The sequence below is a fragment of the Rousettus aegyptiacus genome, unplaced genomic scaffold (genome assembly GCF_014176215.1).
Source record: "Rousettus aegyptiacus isolate mRouAeg1 unplaced genomic scaffold, mRouAeg1.p scaffold_m13_p_11, whole genome shotgun sequence".
Lineage (NCBI taxonomy): Eukaryota > Metazoa > Chordata > Mammalia > Chiroptera > Pteropodidae > Rousettus > Rousettus aegyptiacus.
In genome coordinates this window covers 72639192-72664645 of record NW_023416286.1, presented here as the reverse complement: position 1 = coordinate 72664645, position 25454 = coordinate 72639192, and the positions used below count along the sequence as shown (strand labels likewise).

Genomic DNA, 25454 nt, shown 5'->3' with positions numbered 1-25454 from the left:
TTTTAGAGGTGTAACACTGTAACAATTTTTATGGGACAGGAACAAATAGCAAAAAGTAGTCATACTTAAAAAAAAGATTTATCTTATCTTTGTTTTTGAACAGGTATCCCAAATAGTTTAAAAAATAAAATGTTAAAAAATTATATACAATGAGATGTCACAGCCCCCCTTTTCTACCCCATCTTCCTTGTTTCCCCCAATAGTTAGCCAACTTTATTAATTTCTTATCTACCTTTCCAGTATTTTTCATGCAAATATAAACAAATACAAATATATAATTCATTTTCTCCTTTCTTACAGAGGCAGCATTCTATATACATTCTTACATAATTTGATTTTTCATTTAATACTATCTCCTACAGATTTTTTTTATATCAGTACACAGAAATTCCATCCTCGGTCATCTTTTAATTAAAATTTTTATTTATATTAATTTTGTGCATAGAGCACATTGGTTATACATTTACATAGTGTGTGAAGTGATCCCCCATTGCTCTAGCACCCATCTGGCTCATCACAATACCATTGAGTATATTCTCCATTCTGTACTCTACTATTTTGTAACTATGAATTTGTATTTCTTCATTCCTTCACCTTTTTCATCCAGTCTCCCAACCCTCTCCCCTCTGGCAATCAGTAGATTACCTTCTGTATCTGTAAGTCTGTTTTCACTCAGTTTGTTTCTTTCATTCCTTATATTCCTCATATAAGTGAAATCATATGGTATTTATCTTTCTCTGACTTATTTTAGTCAGCATACTATCCTCTAGGTACATCCATACATATCCTTGCAAATGGTAGGACTTAACTTTTTACGAATTAGTGTTTTGGTTTTCTTTGGATAAATACCCAGAAGAGCAATTGCTGGGTCTAAGGTAGTTCTATTTTTAATTTTTTGAGGAACCTCCAAACTGTTTTCCATAGTGGCTGTACTATATTTCAATCCCACCAACAGCGTATGACGATTCTTCTCTTTTTACCGATGTGTATTACTTGGTGTTTAATCATCCCCTTACTGTATACTTGTATTGTTATGACAAGCAATGCTGCAGTGAAAAACCTTATACATTTTCCCTTGTTTATTTTCTTCACATATGTAGGTCTATCCCCAGAAGTGGGATTCTTGAAGGGTAAATGCATTTGCAATTTTGAGAGGCACCATAGGGTGCTACCATTTGCACTTTGATAAGCAATGGATGAGTGTGTGTTTCCTAGCTTTAACATCGTATATTGAGGTGTATGTACTTCTATATGTATTTTCACTCATTTCAGATATATCTATATAAAATTCTCCTCTATGGTCACATTTACCTCTCCTTCCACTTCTCTCACTTACATTAAGCCACCTCGTTGTGATCACCAGACTTCCGAGCTTTATCAATTTTTCAGTCTCTTTTTGGTTTCATCTTGACTTTTTCTCAGCCTGACCTCCATAGACAATTATTTCTCCGGTATTCTCAGTGGCTTCCTTAATTCCTATGGCTTTCTGATGCTCACTACACTAACAATTCCCAGCCATTCTAGAGTAAACCACCTGTCCATTTTATAGTACTGGCTCCAGGCTTAAAAAAAAAAACCAACCACAAAATCCCTTTTAATAGTTCTATTATTCATTTATAATTTCAGACTTCACGTGGCCCATTAGTACTGAACAGCAATCCTTTCATTAAGCCTTAGCTGACTTCCTTCTCATTCTCCAGGCAATTGCTCCATCACAGCTCCTAACGCTTCACCATGGGGATCTTACTTTCTACTTTGTTCAAAGTTCACAAGAGCCTAGGATCCTCTTGGATTCTTTAGGATAGTGTGAACTGGGTTTCTGCCACTTGAAACAAAGCATTCTCATATAATTATGGACTAAGGCTAAATACCATAGATATCATAATTGTATTTAAAAATATTAAACACATACCTGCAGGACAGTGTGGTAGTTCTTCTTTAGGAATGCTAGTCATTCTTTGAAAATCATCATGACAAGCATTACAAAAATGTGTTGTTCCGAAACAGAAAAAGACAGCCACTGAACAGCAGTAGCGACATTTATATTCCAAGAAGTCTGTGCCATGTTTTGGACACATCTAGAGCAAAAGAAAAGAGATGGATACAAGATTATAGTGAGTCTATTTCAATTATACTTAAGCTAGTCACATATGTAGCTCAGTGATTTGTATTTAAGAGTATAAAAAGCTCTTAAAAAGTTAATGATACACGCATTTAAAAAATAATGGATAAAAATGTGGCTTTGCCCAAAAGATCTTGACAAAGTACCAAGTTCTAACCCTAGCTTCATCATAACTAATCTTACATAATAAGCTACCACTTTCCCTGTGAATTCTTCCTTGCCAGCCATTTAAAAAAGTTAATATTTCGTCTCTCAATTTCATAGATGTATTATGAAGATTTGATTGAAAAAAGGAAAATCTAAATGTGTGACTGCAGGTTTAAGAAAATGAAACAAGCATTCCATTTTTTTTTGTTGTTGTAATTGTGAAAGGAATTATTTTTTCTACCTCTTTTTCTGTCAATTCATTATTAGGATACAGCAACACTATGGAGTTTTGAACACTGATTTTGTATCCGGTTCACTTATTAATTGTTGAAATGGAGTGGTTATTTTATGGAAGAGAAAATTATAAAATGGAAATCCCATCCAAAAGAAATAATATATATGAAATAATTTAGAATGCGGTACATCAGAAAACACTAGGGTAAAAACTTGCTAGGCCATTCTCACCATACTGATGATATTTAAAACAGACAGACAGACAGACAAACAAACAAGTTTAATATAATAATTCCTTTCTAATTCTAAACTGTCTCTTCTAATAAAATGTGCTACCCACCTGAGCCCTGGACACGTCAGAACAGGCACCACAAATGAGCTCTCTGGGATCATAGTCATCTCCCTGTCCAGCCTCAGCATCGCAGCGAGCTTCACCACCAAAATATGCCTAGGGAGAAAGAGCATTTAGACGACAGCAAGAAAAGAAAAGAAAAAAAAAAAACCTCTGCCATGGGAGATGTAATTTGGGCACAGTGAAAATAAGATCAATACCATTGTTTATTAAACACTCCTTTGCAATGCCAAGTGGGATGATGCCCCTATAGCTGCCTGTAGGGCAGATCAGGGTAAGAAATAAAGCTGCTGTCCTTCGATTGGAATAGATTCACACAAACACTACTATCAAAGCAAAATAACAAAAGAATGCATAATATTCAAAATAAATGTCAAAAATGGGATATTAAGTAGTAAAGAGAAACTGCTTTTTCAGGGCAAGGTTTAAATAGTTTTTCGTCATTTTGAAATAGTAAATAACGTATTACTTTCTAGTGCTTTGAAAAATATGCTTAGAAATTCCAAAATTTTAATACTGTAGGAAAATATGCCTAGAGTATTAGTATAGAATTATAATCCTCATACTAATAGGACAGAAAAAAATCATTTTAATCATACAAAAATTTATTAAAAGAAAATTTTATAATTCTGTTCAGAATATTGCTTAAAGCTATACTATATGCAAGAACTCAACAGAATCTAATACAGATACCTGAATAAATGAAATTATCATAACATATGATTTTTCTGAATTTGCTCTGGGCACAAAATAAATGAGGCCAATTATAATTGGAATAATCTACATGTAAATGTCCCATAGCCAGGAAGTTATTTCCATAACTGAGGATAAACAAGATGATTCAATATAAATCTATTATTTGTACTGGAAAAACAGGTCAAAAAACAGGCTCCATTGATACAGAGGTTATTAATGGTCATCTACCAACTAAATTTGGCCTGTGAAGTATTTCATTTGTCTTGGGGCCTATTCCAGTTGTTTTATTTTTCTAGGTTCCCTGCTTGGCCTCATGAACATTTGACTGCCATCCCGTGGTGACACAATATTAATTTATGATATTTAGTACATTAAATACACAGAAATGATATTTTATTATTTGTAACAATACAATTCACAAACATACACAGCTGGTCTTTCCTTGCACATATGTACAGTCGTTTGCCTTTTTAGCTATCGTCTACCTGTTTAGCCTTCCATTCATTATCTATATTTTCTTTTTGTTACACTGGGAGACTATGCAACTTTCACTCATTGATTCCTTCATTCATTTATTCATTTTCTAATTAACTTAGTGTCTAAAAAGTGCCCAATACTAGAGACAGAGAAATGAAAAAACATAGTGTTTATCCTCATGGGACTTATCAAGTGGGGCAGAGAGAGAGAAGTGAACTGGTAATCATAATGCAGAATAATGAGTGCTATGATGGATGTATGCAGGATATCAAAATCGCGTGGTGGGGGTGATGCAGAGTCATGGGCACATTTCAGAGGAGGTGGCACCTAACTAAATCTGAAAGTATAATCTGACAGATTTGGCTCTGCACCTGAGCATAATGAGTGGGTGGCAGGTGAGAGTAAAATACAGAGTAAAACACAGAGGTAGAGAAGAGCGTTTCATGAAGAGAAATTGCCTAAGTAATGACACAGAGGTTCTGTAAGTGTGCGCATATGGCCAAGTTTTGAGAATTGCAAGTTGTTCATTAATTTGTAGCATGGAGTGCAAATGGGAGCTTACTGGGAGATGAGGCTGGAGAGTAAGAGGGCTACAGGATTATAAGCAGTACAATGACAAAATCGGATTTGAGATCCAGAAATATTAACCTACAAGTAGCAGTGTAAGTGTAAAGGAAGACATGGAGGGAGTAGGGGCTCCACAAACAGAGCTCAGGAAGAAGGCTGCTGTAACTACCAAATAAAATGATTAGGGTTGCTGAAGACATTATATATATATATATATATATATATATATATATATATATATATATATATATATATATACCTCAAGAGAGATTTTGAGACAGAATTGACAGGACTTAGTAAATAAAGAAATAAAGACTGGAGATTGAAAGAGTCAAAGTTGAGAAACATAATGCTGGACATTTAGACTTTGAAGTATCTGTGAGAAATCCAAATGTCTTGAAGGCAGCTGGATATTTGTATCTAAAAATAAAAAATGTTGGATGGTCAGCATGGTATAGGTGGTAGGCAAAGGCATGGGTGTACGGGGGGTCACCAAAGGGAAGGAGGTTATTATTAGGCAAGACAGGAATGCTGGAGAAACAAATATGTAAGGGGTAGGGGAATGAAAAAGGAACCCATGAGGGAGTTATAGATAAATAGCCAGAACAGAAGGAGGATATCATAAATAAAAGGTTGTCCTGGAAGCCAAGGAAGAACTTAAGGGGGAAACAGTCAAGAATCAAGAGAATATTTTTCAAGAACCAGTGGATTTGGCAAAGAAGAGGTTACTGTTGATGGGAAACTGCTTGTGTACAGAAATATTTCATGTTTTGGAAATAGTCTGTATGAGTTAAAAAAAATCTAAAAACAAGTAAATAAATCCGACTTGAAACACAGTACCAAGTTTTCTCGTTTTTAACTTCAGATGTAAGATGTAAGAAAAATTGGACATCGTTATACAATTCAACTTCTTAATCACATAGGTGATCTCTAGTTCTTAAATATTCTTAGGATAATTTATAACATACCTTTCTGCATTTGTAGCAAACATAATATGCGTATCTGTTCATGGCATAACCAGCTGGGTCATTATAAAATCTCACACCAGGAGTGGTGATAGCTTCACTCTTATGTAGACCTTCGTACTCCAATCTCATTAATGCTTTTCTTCTGACATCCTCATAAAGTTCTTTTATTGGATCCAGCAGGTCTTTTAATACTATATGATTTATCTTGTTCTGAAATTTTAAAAAATGAACATTCTTTAACAGAATCATCATTTATTAATTCAACAAACTGTGTGCACCAAGGTGCCACACTATGCTAAGAAGTAATCAAACATTTTAAAAAATAAAATGCCATTTAAAAATAATCTTGTAATGTCCTCACAAGCTCACGTTTTCCCAAGAGCAGAGAAAATGGTGGAAAGTGGGGTACAGAATATCAAAAAATTTCATTTTATTAGCTTCGTATTCCTGAGTATGGAATATATCTCCTACTGCTGTTCTGGGAATAAAAGGTTACCTTGCTGCCACAAATAAGACATACTCCTGTGTGTGTGTGTGCACATGCTAGTGCACAATATCAGGTGGTGGAAATGAGTAGATAGTATTTTCTATACAACGTTCATGTATCATTTCTTAAATATAACCTTTTTTGTGGTACTATAGGAGACAAGAAAAGTAAATACAATTTTTTGATTGTTCCTCAGTCTAAGCAATCAATGATTGTGCTAAGTCTTTCCACAATAAACCCGTGATTCTAGTCTACAAATCTGAAGATAAGAGGGAGAACTAAATAGAAAAAAAAAGAATAGAAAAGGCAACTGTCAATTACATTCTTAAATAAAGGGTTTTTTTTGGTTAATCATTATTAGCTCACCAAAATAACTTGCTACTTTACTTCTTACTGTCTTTGTAGAGATGTGTCAAAAAATTTCTCCTTATTTTATCTGGGCTCTAAAGGAATCTGGCCTAATGGCACTGAAAATTCAGATTTCACTTTTTAATTGCAAATATCAGTATCTACATACACCATAGACTTGTTGTTTTTGGTAGTCACCTATTGTAATATTACATGATCTGAACTCTAAGGGGTTCTGAAAGTACCTTTAATGCATGATGATATTTAAATGAATTTTATGATGCAATACTTAATTTAACTAGCTTTCAACTGTCAGTTACTATTTTGAAATGCATTGTAATAGAGATACCTATAATATTTTCAGATACCACCTAGATAAGGAGAGCAGGAACTGATGAGGGCTGTTGGTAAAAAGTAGACTGGGAAGGCAGATGTTTATTCTGAAAAATGAAAGATAAAGAGAAAGATGAAAGACGAAAGATGATTCTTTCCATACCTTGCAGATGGGACAAGATATAAATCCAAATGTTATCCTTGGACCAAGCCATCTGTTTTCCAAAACTCGTCGACAGCACTGTAAGTGGAATACGTGACTACAGTCGAGCTTAAATAAAGAAAAGAGAAGGAAATAAGCAAATGTAATAATGATAGAAACTGGCAGATTATTCAAATGAAAGGTACTACTTAAAGCAGGTATGAGAAAAATCAAGAAATTTAGTATGACGAAATTTCAGTACTTTTCTACTACTAATGGAGCATTATTAACTAGGTCTTCAGCTTCTAATTTTTTGCCATTATGTTTAATGTTACCTTACAGGGAGTAAACTGGGTTAGGGAAAATGCAAAATCACTCAGTTTGTAGCTCCCCAAAAGCAGAGGAAACTACTGACTTAAAGCTTTAAGACTGATTTTTGAGGACATTATCTTGGAATTACAAGAACTGGAAATAAAAATAAACAAGTAAAAGTTAAATAAGTATTTAGCAAAGAGTAACATCTATAATATTACTAATATTATAGATATATGTATATATTATAAAGACGTATGTATCATTGTATCATTCGGCATAGGTCAGTTACATAATGTTATAAAATGCCATTCTGGATTTTGAAAATTAAGAAAAGTAGCTCCTGGATAATCTAATTATTTTTCTTCCCTTATGAAAATTTTATACATTCTATTGATTATATGGGCTCACATAAATCACAAATTAAAGCTAAATACACAAAACGGAAACAGAACATAAGAGACAGAATTTCTTTTTAATAGACTGGTAGGTCTTAATGGGACATTTTCTCCCAATGATAATCTAGATACATTTGATACTTTAAAAACTGAAACAACCTGAATGGCAGGTGCTGCCGAGAGTGCTTCAGTGAAACATATCATGCACATGTCATCAGCATCTTGCTTCAGTGTTGTGGCATTTTTATCACAGCCGTGTAGACAGGGCAGACAATGCTCTTCGTTCTTAACACCTCCACATGGATGGCCACAAGGATGCGTCTTACTACAGGCTATCTTAGCATATTCCTGTTAAATTACAATGGCACACAAAATATCAAAAAAGCACACGTCCTGGTATTATATCTATTATATTAATTTTCCAAGATATTTAACCACATGAAATAACAACAAAGTGATTTTTGTTCTTTGTTTCAATTAACTTAGTTTGAACTATGAAAAAATTCTATTTTTCTTTTAATGTGGTTTTTAAAAATTTCACTCCACATAAAGGGAATGCTGATAAAAAAGTAAATTACAATTTTAATCTATTTATTATCATGCATAGCCATCAAGCAAAAAAATTCCTGACATGCAATCTCTCAATCACTACCCACCCCCTTGCCAAAATAAGGATTAAAAAATATATAGGTATTTTTCATCATCTAGGTACTATCCAAATACTTGTTAACTAAATTGAAGAACCAAAAATATCTGGATAGCATGGAATGTATATAGATGTCAGTACTAACGAACTTTCAGATACATAAAGTTTCTTTTAGGGGAATAAATAAACAAAATATGTAAGAGGCAAAGGAAATACGGTCCATAGATTTTTAACTGTTTCTAGTACAAAAGCAAATGTTAAATATATGTGATGATGGTAGTTTGGAAACAGACAAAAAGAGCCTGGTTTGGGCTTGAGAGCTTTGTCTGATCTACTGTCCAGCTTTAATAAAGCATTTAACTCCCGACATGAGTAAAACACTAATTTAGTGACGCCGAGGTTGTACTCTTCTTTACGTGAAGGCGTCATGTGGGAATACGTGCTATCCTTTCTGAAATACTCACCTGGCAATCTGCATCAGAACAAACACTGCCGACAGCAGATAACTCTGTCCCACTCCTGGAACCACAGAAGCGGCATGCTTCTGAGCTACTTGTGGTGGGTTTGCCTAGGTTCAAGGAGGAAAAGAGAAAACTTCTTAAGAATGTTTTCTACTTATTTTCCTATAACTAATTAAAAACAAATAAACAAACAAGGAAACCAGGTTTGCATCAGTTGCCATCACTGGGAAATCAGCCCAGCAGTTTTACAACTGAAGGGCTGTAAGCTGCCCTAATTTCAAAGTAAACAATTGCACCAAAAAAGGGATGAGAGACTAATGACCTATCTAAAGCCAAATGAATTATTAACTGATTTACTTATCCTTTTTCACTAAAAAGAAATAGACTAGACTTCCAGTCAAGATAACAGGTTGAGCAGATATGGCAAGGCCCCCACTACAAAAGCACAATATCACATAAAATATCACAACAAAAATTAAATAAAAATACAGAGAAGAAAAGGAAAGCTTTAAGTACCTTTCCACAGACAATATAAAAAGGCATAGGAGAAAACCTCATCAGAAAATATAAAACTTGAAAAAGAAAATTCCCACCCAAGGAACTAGAGATAACAAAGCAATCTGAAAAAGGAATTTAAATGTTTTAAATAGTTAAAGAAAGAACTGAATACATAAGAACAAGGACAGGAAAATACAAAACAAGAACAGGAAGATTTGAAAATACAGATGAAGCTCATTTTTAAATAGAGAAAAATACTAAATATAATAGTAATACATTGAATTCAGCAATATTTACAGAAAATGGTTTTCTAAAAGAATAATTTGTATCATGAATATATATTATTAATGTTAGATACAGCATGGGCAGATTTTAGGAGAAAATCAACCATGAGAAAAAAGACTATGCACTTGTAGCATGAAAAGCTACTCACATTTAGAGTTAAATCTGTTCAGGTTTATACTTAACTCCAACATCAGAAATTTGGGTCAGACAAATATCAGACTACAGAGGTGCTAAAAATTGAGAATTTGTAAGATTTAATGTAACTCTAAGCTAGGAATATACCAGACTTACTCGAGAAAAAAAATCAAAATGAAAACTACATATTTTGGAGATAAAAATGACTTGGTTACACAGATGGTTAGTGACAAAATAGGTTTCCTGACTTTTAGTCTGATGTTCTTTCTGCCATAGAACATTGTCTAGTAAATATAATAATGTAGACAGTGATCAGTGATGTCCTAACCACTTACCAGAATACATTCAGAATTATTCACATTAAATAATTAAAATAACTGACATCAAGTTTAATCGTAATCAGTAGGCATTGCTCAGTCTTAAGTCCTTTTTTACCTGTGTGTTCTCGGAATTCCACCATTGCTTTCATTGTTTTAGAATCTGCTAGCGCCATCAACCAGAACAATTTGGTTCGACCACAACCTTCATGAAGGTCAACCTTTATAGCTTCTTCTTCTTCTTTGAAGACCTACAGTATTATTAAAGAAAAGGGAAACTATCACTCTGAAAGGAGAGCATTAAATTTAATTATTCAATAATAATGGTTTTTATCTTTATGACAGCCCTCTCTCTATAAGTGTAGAAACTAAGTCTTAGAGAGGTTCAATGACTTGCTTTATTTACACAGTTGATAAGTGCGACAGCTGGGAACCCCACCAAGGTCTCTGAATCCAAAGTCCATTTTTTTCCCATTACACCAAGTCTCCTTCTCATATTTATTTCAAAATTTAGTGAATATACTTTATGTTTCAGATGCTGTTCTGTGCGTAAAGACAGAAGTCTTCACCTGTCTTTGATGAGTTTTGGTTCGCCGATGAAGATGAAGGAATCTGTCACAGTCAGTACATAAATTTCCACATACATTGCATAATATGATTGCTGCAGTTTCACCATCATCATGGTTATCACACATAGGCTAAAATGAGACATTTCCACAGGTTGCATTAGATTAACAAGAAAGCCTCAATAATCATATAAATTGAATGTAATTTATTTACAACAATAAGAGACAGTTATTCCGAAGTCTATTAAGAATTTAGCATTGAACATTAAACAGAATTAGTATACTTAACTATAAAAATCCCTCAAAACTCCCAATTCAATAAAATAAACATGTATACTTCACTTAGTGACTGAAGAATACGTCTTCATTATATTCAAATATTCTGTATGCTAAATGAACAATTATTCATTTTTGAAACTTGAACATTAATAATAAAATGTTAAAAGAGCCTATATAAAATCTTCTAGAGAATGCAGGGATACCTATCAAACCTACTTTAATTACATTTGTGAATAAATGGTATGCCATATTGCCTCTCTTCCTGGTTTATTTCCTACTTATCTTAAGACTGATTACATTTTTAGTACAAAATCTAGATACAGAATCAAAGTCTGGCTAATAACAAATTTTGATATGATGTAAACACAGCTCAGAGAAGAGGAAAGCTCTTTTATATAATTAAAACCACTAATATATTATAAAGAGGGGACCCTTGTGTGATGAACTGGGACAATGTGACGATTTTTCAAGAGTTCCACTAATTGCGTATTTTGACTTGCAGCATACTTTTTAAAGCTAAGCTAGAACTGATTATAAAGAAAAAAGAAGATAATTCTACACAAATCTGATCTTACCATTTGTTTCTGTTGGCCATCCTTTCCCATCCATCTCCCTGAGGAAAGACGATCTACATGGTCCTGATCGAGGACGCACAGGGATGCTAGAGCAAGCCAGAGCTGTTGGAAGGAAAAGCTGTTAACACTACTGAGTTTCTAGGAAAGACATATACAAAATCGTGACTGACACATGCAAACAGTTCAGTAAATTGACAGCTGGATTTAAAACTTTGTACATACCCAGTGATACCAAAATTTTCCTGATGTGGTACCAAGCACCAGGCTCACTGCTGTATGTGCCATGCACATAGTACTCACTCAATATTTACTCAATAAGTGTTGCTCTGATGGGCCATTCTACTTTCTCTCTGATATACATCCCTAATGGCCTAGCACCATGCTTGGTGCACTTTGCCAGAAATAAGTAAATGTCTAACAAACTTTAGAAAATTGTCCTAAAAACAGTTGAAAACTTTGAAGCTTAAAGGGTAAGCTTTGGTTTTACAAAAAATGATATATTTCTTCATTACTGAAAAATATATTTAACTGTCACAACTCTAAGGAGCATACGTGAATATGCTGGAAATGAAAAGAGAGGGAAAAATAGGAAAAAAAAAAAGACCAGAAAAAGAAAAAAATAAAAATACAGAAGGAAAAAGGGGAGTGCAGAATGAAAGAAAAGAATGCATTCATGGTGGGAAAAGGTTCCTGTGAAAATAATTACTTCAAATGTCACACTCACTAATGACAGCATAAATTGGCTTTTTCTGTGCTAGGAAAATATAATTTATCTTCTTTCTCAGACCTCTTGGGATTAACTTAAGCAATTTCCACGAGAGTTTATGAGATTCTGCTCTGTCCTGCCCTGGGCACAAAACTTTTGGTTTTTAAAAGATGTGAAAATCCAGTAAGGATGCAACAGGGCTCTACTTTAGGAAAAGTGGGCCATAGCAAGGGAGTAGGAAGGAGCCTGTCCTCCAAAGACCTTCAGTCTATCACAGGATAGTGCTCACAGACTCCAAGAGATTAAATTTACTGTGAAGCTCCAGTAAATACACCATTAGAAAGACAATACACTGATGTTAAAGGCAATTTTGACTCTTCTAACAGGTATATCTTTAGCTTCCTAAACAATAACAAAAACAAGTGATAAAGAACACATAACAGGGGACAGTAATAACCACTATGCTTAATTCATAATTCTAAAAAGCCTTTCATGCTTTTTCAATAAATAAAATACTTGGTAAAAAAAAATGTGGATCAAGCTGACTTATTGATTCAAATTCATTCAGACCTAGTACTGAAAAAGAACATGCAATGATACAGACCAAATGAAAAACTTACCCTAGTTGTTGCAATACATCTCACTGGAGATCGAAATTCTTCCTCCATCTTGGTCAGGGCGATGATAGTTTCTGCAATGGCATTTTTTGTCACTCGGGACCAAGCTTCTGACAGATGACCCTATTGAGCAGGATGATAATTTAATAAGCAACCAGAAATGTATAATCATAGTAGTAAATTCTATTTTCTTAAATAACATCACTCACCGAAAAGGAAAGATTTAGTGAAATTTTAGATCAAGGGGCATACTTTTGAAATAAAAATCCTTCTCAATCCTATGAAAAATTCAACTTCTAATCACTATTTTGATGAGTCAAAAGAAAAGTAAAAAAATTTAGGTTCTCAATACTCCTTTTTTATTGAGTTGAAAGGAATTTCCTTTTACATTGAGATAAAAGCATAAAAGAAATACTAAGGTGTCTATGCTTGAGAAATTCTGATTATGAAACCTTGTTACTTAATACGAATATTATATAGCTAACCTAATTGCTTTAGATGAGTGTTACTGAAGCCCAAGAGTACAAACGGGTTCAAATTGAAACTACCTTAATTTGCTAACTTGATTTTTATTGAACATCAACCCTTTATTACTATAGAATGTAGATGTTCTTAAACCTTTTTCCTAAATATTTTCATCCAATGAACGTACTGAGAAAGCCTATTTGAGAACTGGAAAAAATTCTCTGTTTCTCTGACTGAGGAAATGTCCATGGTGCTGGGAATAGTGGTAGGGCTTCATGTTTCCAGAACATCTCCCCCCTTCTCATAGCCGCATACAATCAATCTTTTAAGAAGCAGCTCAAATTCTCCCTTCTCCTACTCTTCCTCTCAGGAACCTATAATCCACAGTATCTTGCCCTCCTTAGGCTGGACTCCTGGAAGGAATGGAATGAGAGGAAAGCAACACTATGGAGCACCCAATAAGGCTAGCCACTCTGATAAAAAATTGCCTTTCTTCCACACTCCCTGGAAAGCCAACACCTAGAGACAGTGGTATAGGACATTAATAAAGAGAAGTAAGGCTTTATAAACCATGAGAACTGAGGAGGATGAGAAACATCCTTTGGGGAACTCCTTTTTTCCTTTCGGTTTTTAAACTCAGGCTATTTTTTAGGGTTCGAAGAATATATACTCATTATTTTTTAAGCTTTTAAGTCTTGGAAGACTTAAAGTAAATTAATGGGGAAGCTTGAAATAAACACAGTTTAGACGAAGGACAAATTTATCACTAAATGAAAAGATAAATGGTGTAATAGTTAACCTACCAAACAAAGCCTTAAGTAAGCAAAGTAACACTAATGCACGTCCATCGATTCAGCAGAATAAGCTCCTTGTTTTGTTAATCACATTTCTATTGCACTTCATTGACATTAATGCTCAAGAGGATGGGAACTTACTGCTGCCATGTCCTTAATAAGTTTAATGATGATCTCTGAGATCTGGGTAGGAGTTGAACCCTTCATCCACCAGTGACTTTCACCTCGTCGAATATAACTACAAAAAAAGGTCAGCATATGCAAACTAATCAGTGATAGTTACAAATGAATAAGATGAAACTGCTATTTCAGCAAGTAGCATTTTAATTTTTAAATGAGTCAATCAACTGAAGCATTTTAAAAGAAAATCAAACATTATCCATTATTTATCTTTTCAACCTCAAGAGAGTAACAATTCTGATATCTGCTTCTTTTGAAATACTTCTGTTTCTATACTATCTTTGTATGCATCTTCTAGAACGGTGCTATTCAAAGTATATCTGTAGACCATAAACTATTTGTTACTAGCCTACAGAGTGATAACAAAGAGCTTTCAAAAGAATATGTCAACTACATCACTGAGAAAACTACTGTTTAGTTCAGTTGAAATTGTTTCTCCCCTAGCAATAATAGTCTAGATGGTGTTATTTGCTTAATATTGTGAATTGTCTCTTTTACTAGCATTATCTCAAATGTCTCTAATTTTTTGAAGTTACACACAATTCTGTAACAAATATCTTTGTATATATATCTCTGAGCACATGTATGAACTTTTTTGAGGGAAATAGTTGTAGAAGTAGAATTGGTAGTCAAAGGATATAGGTATTTTAAATGTAGTGAAAATGTATCAAACTGACGTCCAAAAACACTGTAGCAAGTTACACTTGATATCATTAAAAAAAATGCCTATATCTTCACAATGCTGCCAGTGCACAGATATTTTTCTATTGTTGTAATCTACATTTCTCTGATAACCAGTGAATTTGTTTACCGGCATTTGTAATTTTTCTTCTCTGAACTAACTTTTCTTGTCATATATTTTTCTCTATCACTTGTTTTTTTTTAAATTGACTTGTCATTCTTCTAATATTATGTGTAACAATTCGTTGTCTACTATATAGATGTTAAATATTTTTTTCAAGTCAGTTGCATAAAACATTTTAATAATACGGTCTATCAGCTAATTTTCATTTTTAGGTAGTCAAATCTGTGAACCCTTTCCTTTCTGACTTCTGGGTTCTGTGTTTTGCTTAAGGAGGTCTTCTCAAATCGAAAGTTACAAAAATATTCTTCTATAATTTGTCCTAGTAAAGTTTAAAAAGAAATATATATATGTATTATACATACATATATAGATACACATACGTGTATCTACATACGTGTATCTATATATGTATATGTGTATATATATATGCATATGTATGTATATATACAAATATGTGTGTATATGTATATATATGTATGTTTATATAAAAAGCTTTAATTGATTTCAAGTTTATTTTTGTTTATGGTATGAGGTAAGGGATTACAATTTTTTTTTTCTGATTCAAATTGACATTTATTATATACAGCATTCTTTTCTACATATGGGTCAAATGTTTATGGATTCTATTTGGTAAATAAGCAAACAAGGTGGAATTTGAAATCCTGTCTTAATTCTCCAAAGAGTCACTCATTCTGTTCTACTTTTGTACCAAAATAGCTACAATGACCAACCTGGAATTGAAAATCATTGGGAGGGTAACTGTGGTAACTCCTTTGCCCACGGTAGTCCCAGCTGTTCCTGTGATGGTGGTTCCTTTGGCTTTTAGCTGTACTGTGAGTGCTTTGGCAATGCATCCTAGAAACATGTCCAAGATACCGAGCTTATTCCAATCTCCTTTCTCTGTTGAATGAATGATATCACTGATATCTGCTGGAGGGAGGGATTTCACTCCTATGATGCTGGCCAGACGGTTAGGGGTTACTTCAGGCAAAACTCGTCTTAGTAAAGAGGTTACCTAATAAAAAAAATAAAAGGGAAGAATTCCATTTAAAGATCGGTATTTTAAAGTTTTCATTAAAAAAAAAAAAAAAGGAATCTACCTGCCATTCTATGACTTCAAAAGCTTTGAGAAGAACAGAAATATAATTTATTTTTAATTTCTTAAGTGGTAATTACTACTTTAGGGCAGCAAGACAAAAAAGTCTTTTATTTGGTTAAGATTAAAAGAAATTACATTATATATTTCAGGGCAAAAGGACAATCAATAGCCAGAATACTCTACTGTGACAGCACATTAATAAAATAAATTTCCTCTTCCACAGTCTCATTAAGATGAGTCAGAATAAAAAACATGGAGTTAAAATACAATCCAAAAACCAAGACATAACAAAATAAAATAAAAGCTTATATTTAAGGCCTTACACTTTACTAGTTTAACTTTCTTAATGATGTTTCAAGTAAAAAAGTAAGCCAAAAGGTAAGTGGCATGACCCATCAGTCACCTGTCTCTGGACTCGAGGTGATGCTGTGTGGAGAAGGGAGAAGAGATCCTGGAGCAGAGTTAGCTGCTGAGCCAGGTACTGCCGGCCCACGTTAGAGCCACTCAATGCTAAAACCATAGAAAGCAGCTCAAAGCAGTATGCGTCAGAGGAGGCATCTTCATCATTGGGCTGAGAATTGGCATTTTCTTTACTTGAGATGGCATGTTCCCATTCTTCACGAACTCTGGTGGCTTCCATGCGAATAGCCTGGACTATGTGAGCACAAACCTATTTAAAGGCAACGCAGGCAACAAAAAGAAAATGTAAAAGCATACTTGTAAGTCTGATTTACTACTCCTAGTTAAAAAAAAATGCAAGAATATCTGTTGTTACTCAGTTAATTCTCCATAACACCCTTCTCTCAACTCATCTTAAAAAACAATTAAGGAAAACCAGGGGAAGCATCATTAAAAATCTGAATATTTAAATCGACTACTATGTAGAAACTCCTTAAATACAAGTTACCAATGCCCCTACCTATGGTTTAAGACATCAACCAAAAAAAAAAAAAAAAAATCATATTTTCTCACTTCTAAGGCACATTTTCCCCCACATTATAACATTTCTATTCATAATGTGCTTTCTAATTGATGTCATTCACAATTTAATTAGCAGCAACTATTTCTTTTTAGTGATATGTAAAATAACAGCACATTTTACAAGTGGTAGAGTCTATGATTCAATAAATTTCTCCAAAAGGTAAAGCACAAATAAATTCATATTATTTACTTAAAAAGATTCAGTGGTGTTAAAAGTTAAAATAATGGGCTAATTTAAAACTAATATTTCATTTGACTTTTGAAGGGCTAATTTTAGTTATGTAGGCATTCTATTATAGGAACAATGTAGCACTACTCCCCCACCTTCTTATAATTAAAAATATTAACACTAGTTTAGGTAACATTATAATCGTTCAGCAAAATAAACCAACCAATAACAAAGACAAAAAGTGAGAAAAGAAACACAGGAGATATAAATGAATCTGATATAGCTGGAGACTTGACACTAAAATTAAACAATCTACCTGAAAATAAAAAATAAAAAAGAGCAGTAAGGTAAGAAAGTTAACACTCATAACAAATCTTTAAAGTGATGCAGGTATCCCAACATACTCCTTCCTAGAAAAAGGCAGAACCTATAAAAGAGTCAGCATAAAAAAGCTTCTTCAAATTTTTGAAAACACTTTGTACCATAAAAACAAACAAAAACTGATGAAGATAACGAAATCGCTATTAACCAACCTGTTTTTGTAAGTTAGTTAGTTTACTCCTGCTGAATATGATTCCAACCATATGTTCTTTCAGGTCAGCATCTGATGTTGCCTTTACATAGAAAAAGGAAAAAAGAAAAGAAGCAGGCTCTTTGAATAAAATTCATACATGACATTTTAAAGTATCAAATATTAACAAGTGGGACTACATCAAACTGAAAAGCTCTGTACAGCAAAGGAAACCATCAACAAAATGAAAAGGCAGCCTAATGAATGGGAGAAGATATGTGCAAATCATATATCCGATAAGAGGCTAATATCAAAAACATATAAAGAATTCATTCAACGCAACGGGAAAAAGCAAACAATCTGATTAAAAAATAGGTATAAGATCTGAATAGACGTTTTTCCAAAGAAGACATACAGACAGATGGCCAACTGGTACATGAAAAGGTGGGTGCTCTACATTATTAATCATCAGGGGAATGCAGATCAAAACCACACTGAGATATCACCTTGTATCTGTTAGAATGGCTACTATTAAGAAGGCTAGAAATAACGAGTGTAGGTGAGGATGTTGAGGAAAGGGAACTCTCATGCACTGCTGATGAAAATGTAAACTGGTACTGCCACCATGGAAAACAGTATGTAGGTTTCTCAAAAATTTAAAAATGGAACTACCAGATGATCCAGTAATCCCACTCTTGAGTTTTTTTTTTTCAAAGAAATATATATGTATATACTTGTGGAATATTATTCAGCCATGAAATAGAATGAAATCTTGCTATTTCCAATAGCATGGATAGACCTAGAGAGTATTATGGTAAGGGAAATAAATTCGAGAAGAAAAACAAATACTGAATTATTGCTTATATGTGAAATCTTTAAAAAATTATATATATTATATATATACCTAAACATACATATAAAATAAAGCTCATAGATAAAGAGAACAGATTGGTAGTTGCCAAGGCTGGAAGGAGGGTGGGAAAAATGGAGGAACTGTTCTTGTTTATTTTGTGTTTAAATAAATTGAAAAAAAAAAGTATTCTGAGAAATAATTATGCAGGTATTTTAATAAGGCGAATGGATTTTAAATTGAGATCAATAACACTAAGAAGCTATGATTGGGTAGAAGAGGAGATAAAACACTTATATAAATAAATATAACAGTAGAGAAACCATGAAGAGATGTCTAGAAATTACTCTGAAGGTTAGCCGAGGGAAAACGGCTTTCGTTTGAGAGAAAGCATACAGAAGGTTCATGGAGATGACAGTATTTTTAAGCTGGGCTATGAAGGACAGAGAAAATGGAGAAAGGAGAAGATATCTGATGGTGCACAGCCCAGTAAAAGATTAAGCTAATTTTGCAAATGCTAACATTTGAATACAAAAGCCCAAAGTATACAGATAATTTTGTTAACATACTAGATAGATCACAGATGAATAATGAATTTGACAGTTCCTTTATCTTCTTTCTAACTAAAGTAGAAATATTAACTGTACATAACCTAATATCACACATCTATTAAAATACATAGCAACACGTGAACTATTTCAATGAACAAACGTAAAAAAATTGTAAGGGAAAAGAAATATTTTTAGAATACAAATAAATACATTGTATACTTTTTCCTCTCCTTCAGGTGATGACAATAGTGCTTTTTCCTCTTGTTCTGGTGTAGGTTCAGCATCTCCAGAGATGAGCTTTCCAAATACCTGATGAAGACAGGGATGTGAGAAGGAATTAACGGCAGAAATTACCATTGTGAAAGTTAGAGGACTCGTTGGCTGATTCTGCAGGCTTTACAATATTACCATGTTATTCTTGCTATACACCACTACTTTTCAGAAGTATGAATGAAACACTGAAGGTTAGGGCTATGAAAGGAAGAAAAAAATGGGCCACATCTTTAATTAGAGATTAGAGTTAGCAATATCTAATAAGTTCTACAAAATATTATTCTCTTGATGCTACTATTGAAATAATATATCCTGTGCGAAGATGTGTAAGAAGGGCACTCACTTGAGATGTAATAAGTCTGAATACTCGCAGAGTCTCAGCTTCGCAGTTCCTCTGCTGGGCCATGCTGGCTGAAATTTGGCCAGCAATTTTTGTGCTTTCGCCATCTTTCCAGCCTAAGACCTTGACTTGTCGAACTCTTAGTGTATTTTCTGGGCCCTTTAATTCAATTTTGATAATGTGATTATCCCCTCCTGGAAGTTCACTTGTTACCCAACCAATGTGCCTGGAATCCAGATCAACCTGGCAGAGTAGAAAAGAGACAGAAATCTGATACAGCTCTATCACTATTTATCACTGTTCTAAACTTAGCACTCATAACGACAAGCTCAAATAACAAATAATTGTACAGAGAGTAAAGTTTACTAGGTAATTTCATACTGATTATCTCATTTTAACTTGGTGAGGATAAGTAATACTTTATTAGCTATTAAACAGATGAAGAAAATGAGGTTAATACAGGTTGAAGGATGCAGATCTGACTACTATATGCTTCCAGGCACCAGTTACAAAAGTGAAACCCTTACAAACAATTTATGTGACTGTACTTTACCCACACTGACTATAAGTACACTTACCAGATTAGCGATGAGGTTCTGTCTTGTGCATTTTTACATAAAGTACCAGTTAAAGATAATCATTTTTGATGTGTAGTTATTTAATATGTTTTATCTTTTAAGAAAAATTATGTAATATATAACTTTACATTTGTGAATCCCTATTTTACTGTATTTCATTGGGAATGTAACTTTTTTCAAAGGTTATATTTCAATGAACTGTGAAATGGTTTTTGACACTATACATTTGATAAAATGAAAATTGCTCTTATAGCGTTTGATGTTCAAGAAATGATCCAAGATGTCTATATCATTTATATAGACATCTAAATCGATATTATTTTAATTGATAATGTTAACTTTCTAAAAAAGACTATTAAGCATAAACACTATTTCACAGAAAAAGATTATTTCCCCAAATTCTTTAACAATTTAAACCAAATTTGTTTAATTCAAAAATCACAATTCATTCTTTCAATAAGATTTGAAAAAACACCCCAAAAAACAAAACAAATAAGTACTCAATATTGATGGGACAAAGTAGCTACAGAAGAACAGTTTTGATAAAGTTTCATTAGCACCAGTGAGTTATACAGAATCTCAGAACACGCCCAGATGGAATCTAACTTTTTCTAGAGCTGGTCTGTGAACTGACTTGTAATCTGGACGTTTGTTGCAGGACTGTAAGTGATAGGTTTTTAGGATAGAGAACAACCTACATATTAACCTGAAGTGTAAGTGAATTAAGGTGTTAATTATTAACTGGATCTGTTTTGACAAATTTTAAGGTATCTAGAATCTTTGTAGGGAAGCAGGAGGCACAGAATAACTGCTCACGGCTAGAGAACACTTAGGGCCATAATGGACCACCTGTCAATTGAGTATTTTTTAAATATATGATTTCCTATAATACTTTGGTAGCATGACAAAATTAGAATTCAACAGTGGAGACTGAGAAGAAATTTCTCCCTAGGTAACAAAACATTCAATGACAAAATTTTAATTACCTGCTTTATTCTGCACAAATCTTCTACTGCTTTGCCAGTTAAGAAGGTCATCGAGGTAACTTTATTCTAAAAGAGACAATTTAAAATAGTTATTATGCCATATTCCTGTTCTAGAACTTAAAATGTTTTTTTTAACAGCCTATGAAGATTACATCAACCTTCTGCCTCTCTTTAACGGTCCTTCCTAACTGATCTCGCTCCATCTGCCTAACCAACCATAGTACCTATGACTCTACTCTTATTCAAACTCCATTTCAGCCTTTCTTCATGGGCTCTGAGGGAACAGCCTGGCACTCTCTCTTTTCATCAAAAGTCTAAACATTTTATTTCTCTGTCACAAAGTCTTTCAGGAACTCTACCTGTTCCTCATGTCCCACTCTCATTGCTATATTCTCATTGCTTTGGAAGTAAAAGGAAGGAAAGTAATTAGCTTAATCGACAAATGTCACAAAGCACCCAGACTCGACTCAGAGAAGGATATGTGAGACTGATGAGTTCAATTCCTTCGAGATCCTTGACAAACTAGGGAAGAAATATTAACACACAAAGGAAATATCAAACAGTATACGTTCAATACTTTTAAGCACTGAAAAGAGTCATGCTAATATTAGAGCCATAGACCTTAAGGCTGAGTAAATTTTATGCAAGGTACATCGAGAAATAGATTAACATTAGTTCCTTGGAGAGCTTCATACTTTAAGTGCTGTAGACTGTTCTCAGTTTACCATTTGCAAGGATATGTGTGGATGTACCTAGAGGATATTATGCTGACTAAAATAAGTCAGAGAAAGATAAATACCATATGATTTCACTTATATGAGGCAAAATTTTCAAATTGATTAGAATCATTATTCTGAGGAAGAGCATGTCCTGGTTTAAATGTACCATGAATCAAAGATAACTTTGTCCTAAGCAGTGAGTTCTAGCCAGAAAAATGTTTTGATTTATTACACTCGATTTTCTGGTAAAATATTTGTACCAATTAATACTCTTGGTCATGAGGAGAAGATAATAAGCTCATGATATATTAGCTAAGCCCCTTTTTCTTATTCAACACCAGGGCAGAACTGAATCTGCACTGATGGACAGGAGTTGCGGGTGGCTATGGATGGCAAGGAGCACTCTGCAGACTGGACTTCTGTGGTCACGTTCCGTGTCCAGGTTATCTGGGATCCAATATCACCTCTATTATTCTTCCTGGGAAAGGAAATATGTGAATGGGATGGCAACGGCTTGGCAAAAGTCCAAAGTGATCTAGTCATACTATATCTGCTAGCAAGCCACATCCATTCTGAGGGAAAAAATTCCAAGAAGTATCCTTCCCTAATGGGGGTGGAAGCATGGGGGTTTGGCAGTGGTGCTTTCTTCCTGGTTCTTAATACTCAAGTAAATAAGACTCTTTTTCCTTTGTTTAGTGTTATTTCAAAAAGCCCTTAATTCATTTGAAATGTGGATAGGCTAGGGCTAGGAGAATATAAACTATGATTACCTAGGTTAGTTGAAGAACTCCCTTCACTCTCCCTACGATGGTTGAGGGTGAGGATTAGAAACTGAAAGCTAATTATAGTATAGATCAAAGTGTATTAAGTGCCATCAAAGTAATACAAAAAACAGCCCAGAGAAGGGAAAGAGAAATTTTTATAGAGGAGGTATTGTGAAAGGATTTCTCTGCCGGGTCATACAGAGATATGGGGAGAATATGACAGGCAGAGTTTAAGAGGATGACTTCCAGGCCAAGAGAATAGTTTGAACAAGGGCAAGGAGGCAGATAATTATAGAGTAGACATTTCTTTTGCTTAGCTGTAGCCATGATATATTTGTAATCATACCTCTTTTTTAGAATTACTTATTTGGGAAATATAAAACTGCAGTTTGGTTGGTGAAGTTCCAATGAAAACCTTTTTTGCTAAACTCAGAAATGGGAGTGCACGATTACTAACGGCCTGAAGAGAACTGCTGAGGTACAAATTAAGTTTCCTTTCTTACCCCAAGATCTCGGGAATTGTCTACATGAACAGATACGTAGCGGGCGTTGATTCCTTTTACACAGTTGATGGTGATGTTCTTAGTTTTGTTTTTATCTTCATCTCCTGATTCCCAAAAGGTTTCTGTGGAACCGTCTGTCAAACTTCCAATCATGGCAGGTCGACTTGAAGTTTTTATGTCAACAATGCTGGTTAAGTCCTTTAAGCACATTACTATGCATAATTCCTACCAGAAACAAATAAAAGTAATTATAATACTCAAATGGAAATCTCCCATAATAAAACAAACATGAGATAAGAAAAGAATCAAATTGTTTATGGGTAGCTTTCAGCTTCTCCTTCAATACATTGTTGATTATTAACAGGATAATACAGGGTAAGTGTGAGATGACTGACCTGATTCATAGCTTCAAAGCCAGACTGTATACTGATGCTAAAACTCTCTTCACTATCGCCATCATCTGATTTTGACAGAATATTGTTAATGTGATGAAACACGTTGCTCTGATGGAGGAACTGGTGATCAGACTGCTTGAATTTCAGACTCCAGCATCTAAAAATGCATAAGCAATAGCAATATTTTAAATAATTCTTTTCTAAGAATTTCAAAGGCATTCCTGTAAAAAAGTACTCTGTAGCTAATATTTAAAAAAACCTTAATGATCTAGATAAAAAAAGAAACTGAAAAAATTCAGGGAACAGAATCATTGCTACTGGACTTCTTTTTTTTTTGAATAATAAAGGTAATTTCTTTGGAACAAGGTAAGCTCTAAGCAAAGTTCACTCATTTTAAATATAGAAAAATTAAATACATGAAGATCAAGGCTATGAAAGTAAAAAAGGTAATAAATCAGTTTTGTAGACAAGTGTTACCCCTAACTATAACAGCCTCTCAAATTTATCAGTCTCATGGTTTCATACGAATTTATCAGAGATAACATATCTTATATTTCAAAAATCTTGTGAGGAGGAAACAAAATCTTCCCTCTGCTGGACTTATCATTAGGGATGTGGGTCACCAAAATCACTCCACCAACCTATTCCTTACAAAGATCAACAGAAAATTTATGTATATGTGTAGTTTCTAGTATGTGGATCTAATAATAAAGTAAAGTTCACAGTGTACAAGAAATGTTAAAATCTCAGCAGGTTTGGACTCAAAAGGAGGTGATGCCACTTAGGGTAGTTTTAGGATTGGCTACACATAACTAGGCACCATTTTTCTTAAGACTCTTTTCAATTCAAAATTCTATTTTGATTTCTGTTTTTGAGATTTCATTCTTCCTCTCCCTTTTTGTGATTTTAGAGTCTACACTTCAGCAGCGCTCAGACAAGTGATTTGGGTTAGGGGAGAGGGAAAGGGAGGAAAATTGGTACAGACTGTGGACGTTTAGAGCACTAAGAAGTATATTATCCACATTTTACCATTTTACACAGGGACAAACAGGTGTGAGCTAAGAGGAACAATGCTGAATTATGGCAGTAGTGAGGGAAGCACTGTTCACTTAACATAGGGATTCTTTATATCTTTTGAATTAAAGAGGACTTCCAAGCATTTTGAGTTTTGAATACTCCATAAAATCGCTTCTCCAATGTACCTAGAATACTTAGATATAAAATTACCTTAGGGCCATTTGCTGTAATGAACTGCCACTGGGGAGAGACATCATGAGATCGGAAATAGTTTGAAGCAGGCGGTGAAACGTATGTGGTAAAGGATGAGCAGCTTCACCTGCGATCACTATGTCTGAGAGCGGATGTTCACATACTCTTGTATCTTTCTCCTAAGACAGAAATTGAAAACAAATTGATCGGTCTGTGTGCAGAAAGAAATTTAACCTACAAAAGAATCTATGTATACTTAAAAGTGTTATGTATACTTTCAAAATAATTGTGTAACAGAAATGTAAACAGTAAAACCAAACCATGCCTTAACTAATTACGTATATATTGTTTTTAGGGAAAAAATGGTAAGGGCACGCAAATAAAATCACCAAACAAAAGAATATCACATGTAAGTATCCATTCTAGTGTATTTACAAATAAATCTATTAGCAGGGTGAATGTATGCGTGTATGCAGAAATGAGCCACTCCTCTCATTTGAGCCTGACTCAAACTGTTAAGCCAAAATGCTGTGAGCCAATAAACAGCTGTTTCGTTCAAGTTTTGGGGTGGTTAGTTATGAAGAAAAAGATAGTGGCTGTAGGTGTGTGACAAT

At 33.9% G+C, this 25454-nt stretch overlaps 1 protein-coding gene across 12 annotated transcripts in view; it reads right to left on the bottom strand.

Annotated features, from left to right (window-relative positions):
• MYCBP2 (MYC binding protein 2) overlaps positions 1-25454 on the bottom strand; it is a 232740-nt gene that overhangs the window by 3772 nt on the left and 203514 nt on the right. For 10 of the 12 annotated variants that reach the window (XM_016149329.2, XM_016149321.2, XM_016149327.2 and 7 more), the window contains 20 exons: positions 24859-25019; positions 23632-23788; positions 23237-23461; positions 21251-21316; positions 19690-19929; positions 19284-19382; positions 17695-17775; positions 16415-16681; positions 15644-15927; positions 14069-14165; positions 12672-12791; positions 11346-11447; positions 10495-10623; positions 10044-10176; positions 8694-8797; positions 7743-7931; positions 6895-7002; positions 5564-5773; positions 2844-2951; positions 1913-2078 (listed from right to left, as the gene is read on the bottom strand). In XM_016149329.2, the coding sequence (XP_016004815.1) occupies positions 1913-2078; positions 2844-2951; positions 5564-5773; positions 6895-7002; positions 7743-7931; positions 8694-8797; positions 10044-10176; positions 10495-10623; positions 11346-11447; positions 12672-12791; positions 14069-14165; positions 15644-15927; positions 16415-16681; positions 17695-17775; positions 19284-19382; positions 19690-19929; positions 21251-21316; positions 23237-23461; positions 23632-23788; positions 24859-25019 (3046 nt within the window). The remainder of the gene's footprint in view (positions 1-1912; positions 2079-2843; positions 2952-5563; positions 5774-6894; positions 7003-7742; positions 7932-8693; positions 8798-10043; positions 10177-10494; positions 10624-11345; positions 11448-12671; positions 12792-14068; positions 14166-15643; positions 15928-16414; positions 16682-17694; positions 17776-19283; positions 19383-19689; positions 19930-21250; positions 21317-23236; positions 23462-23631; positions 23789-24858; positions 25020-25454) is intronic. The other 2 variants (XM_016149322.2, XM_016149332.2) reach the window with 1 other exon arrangement.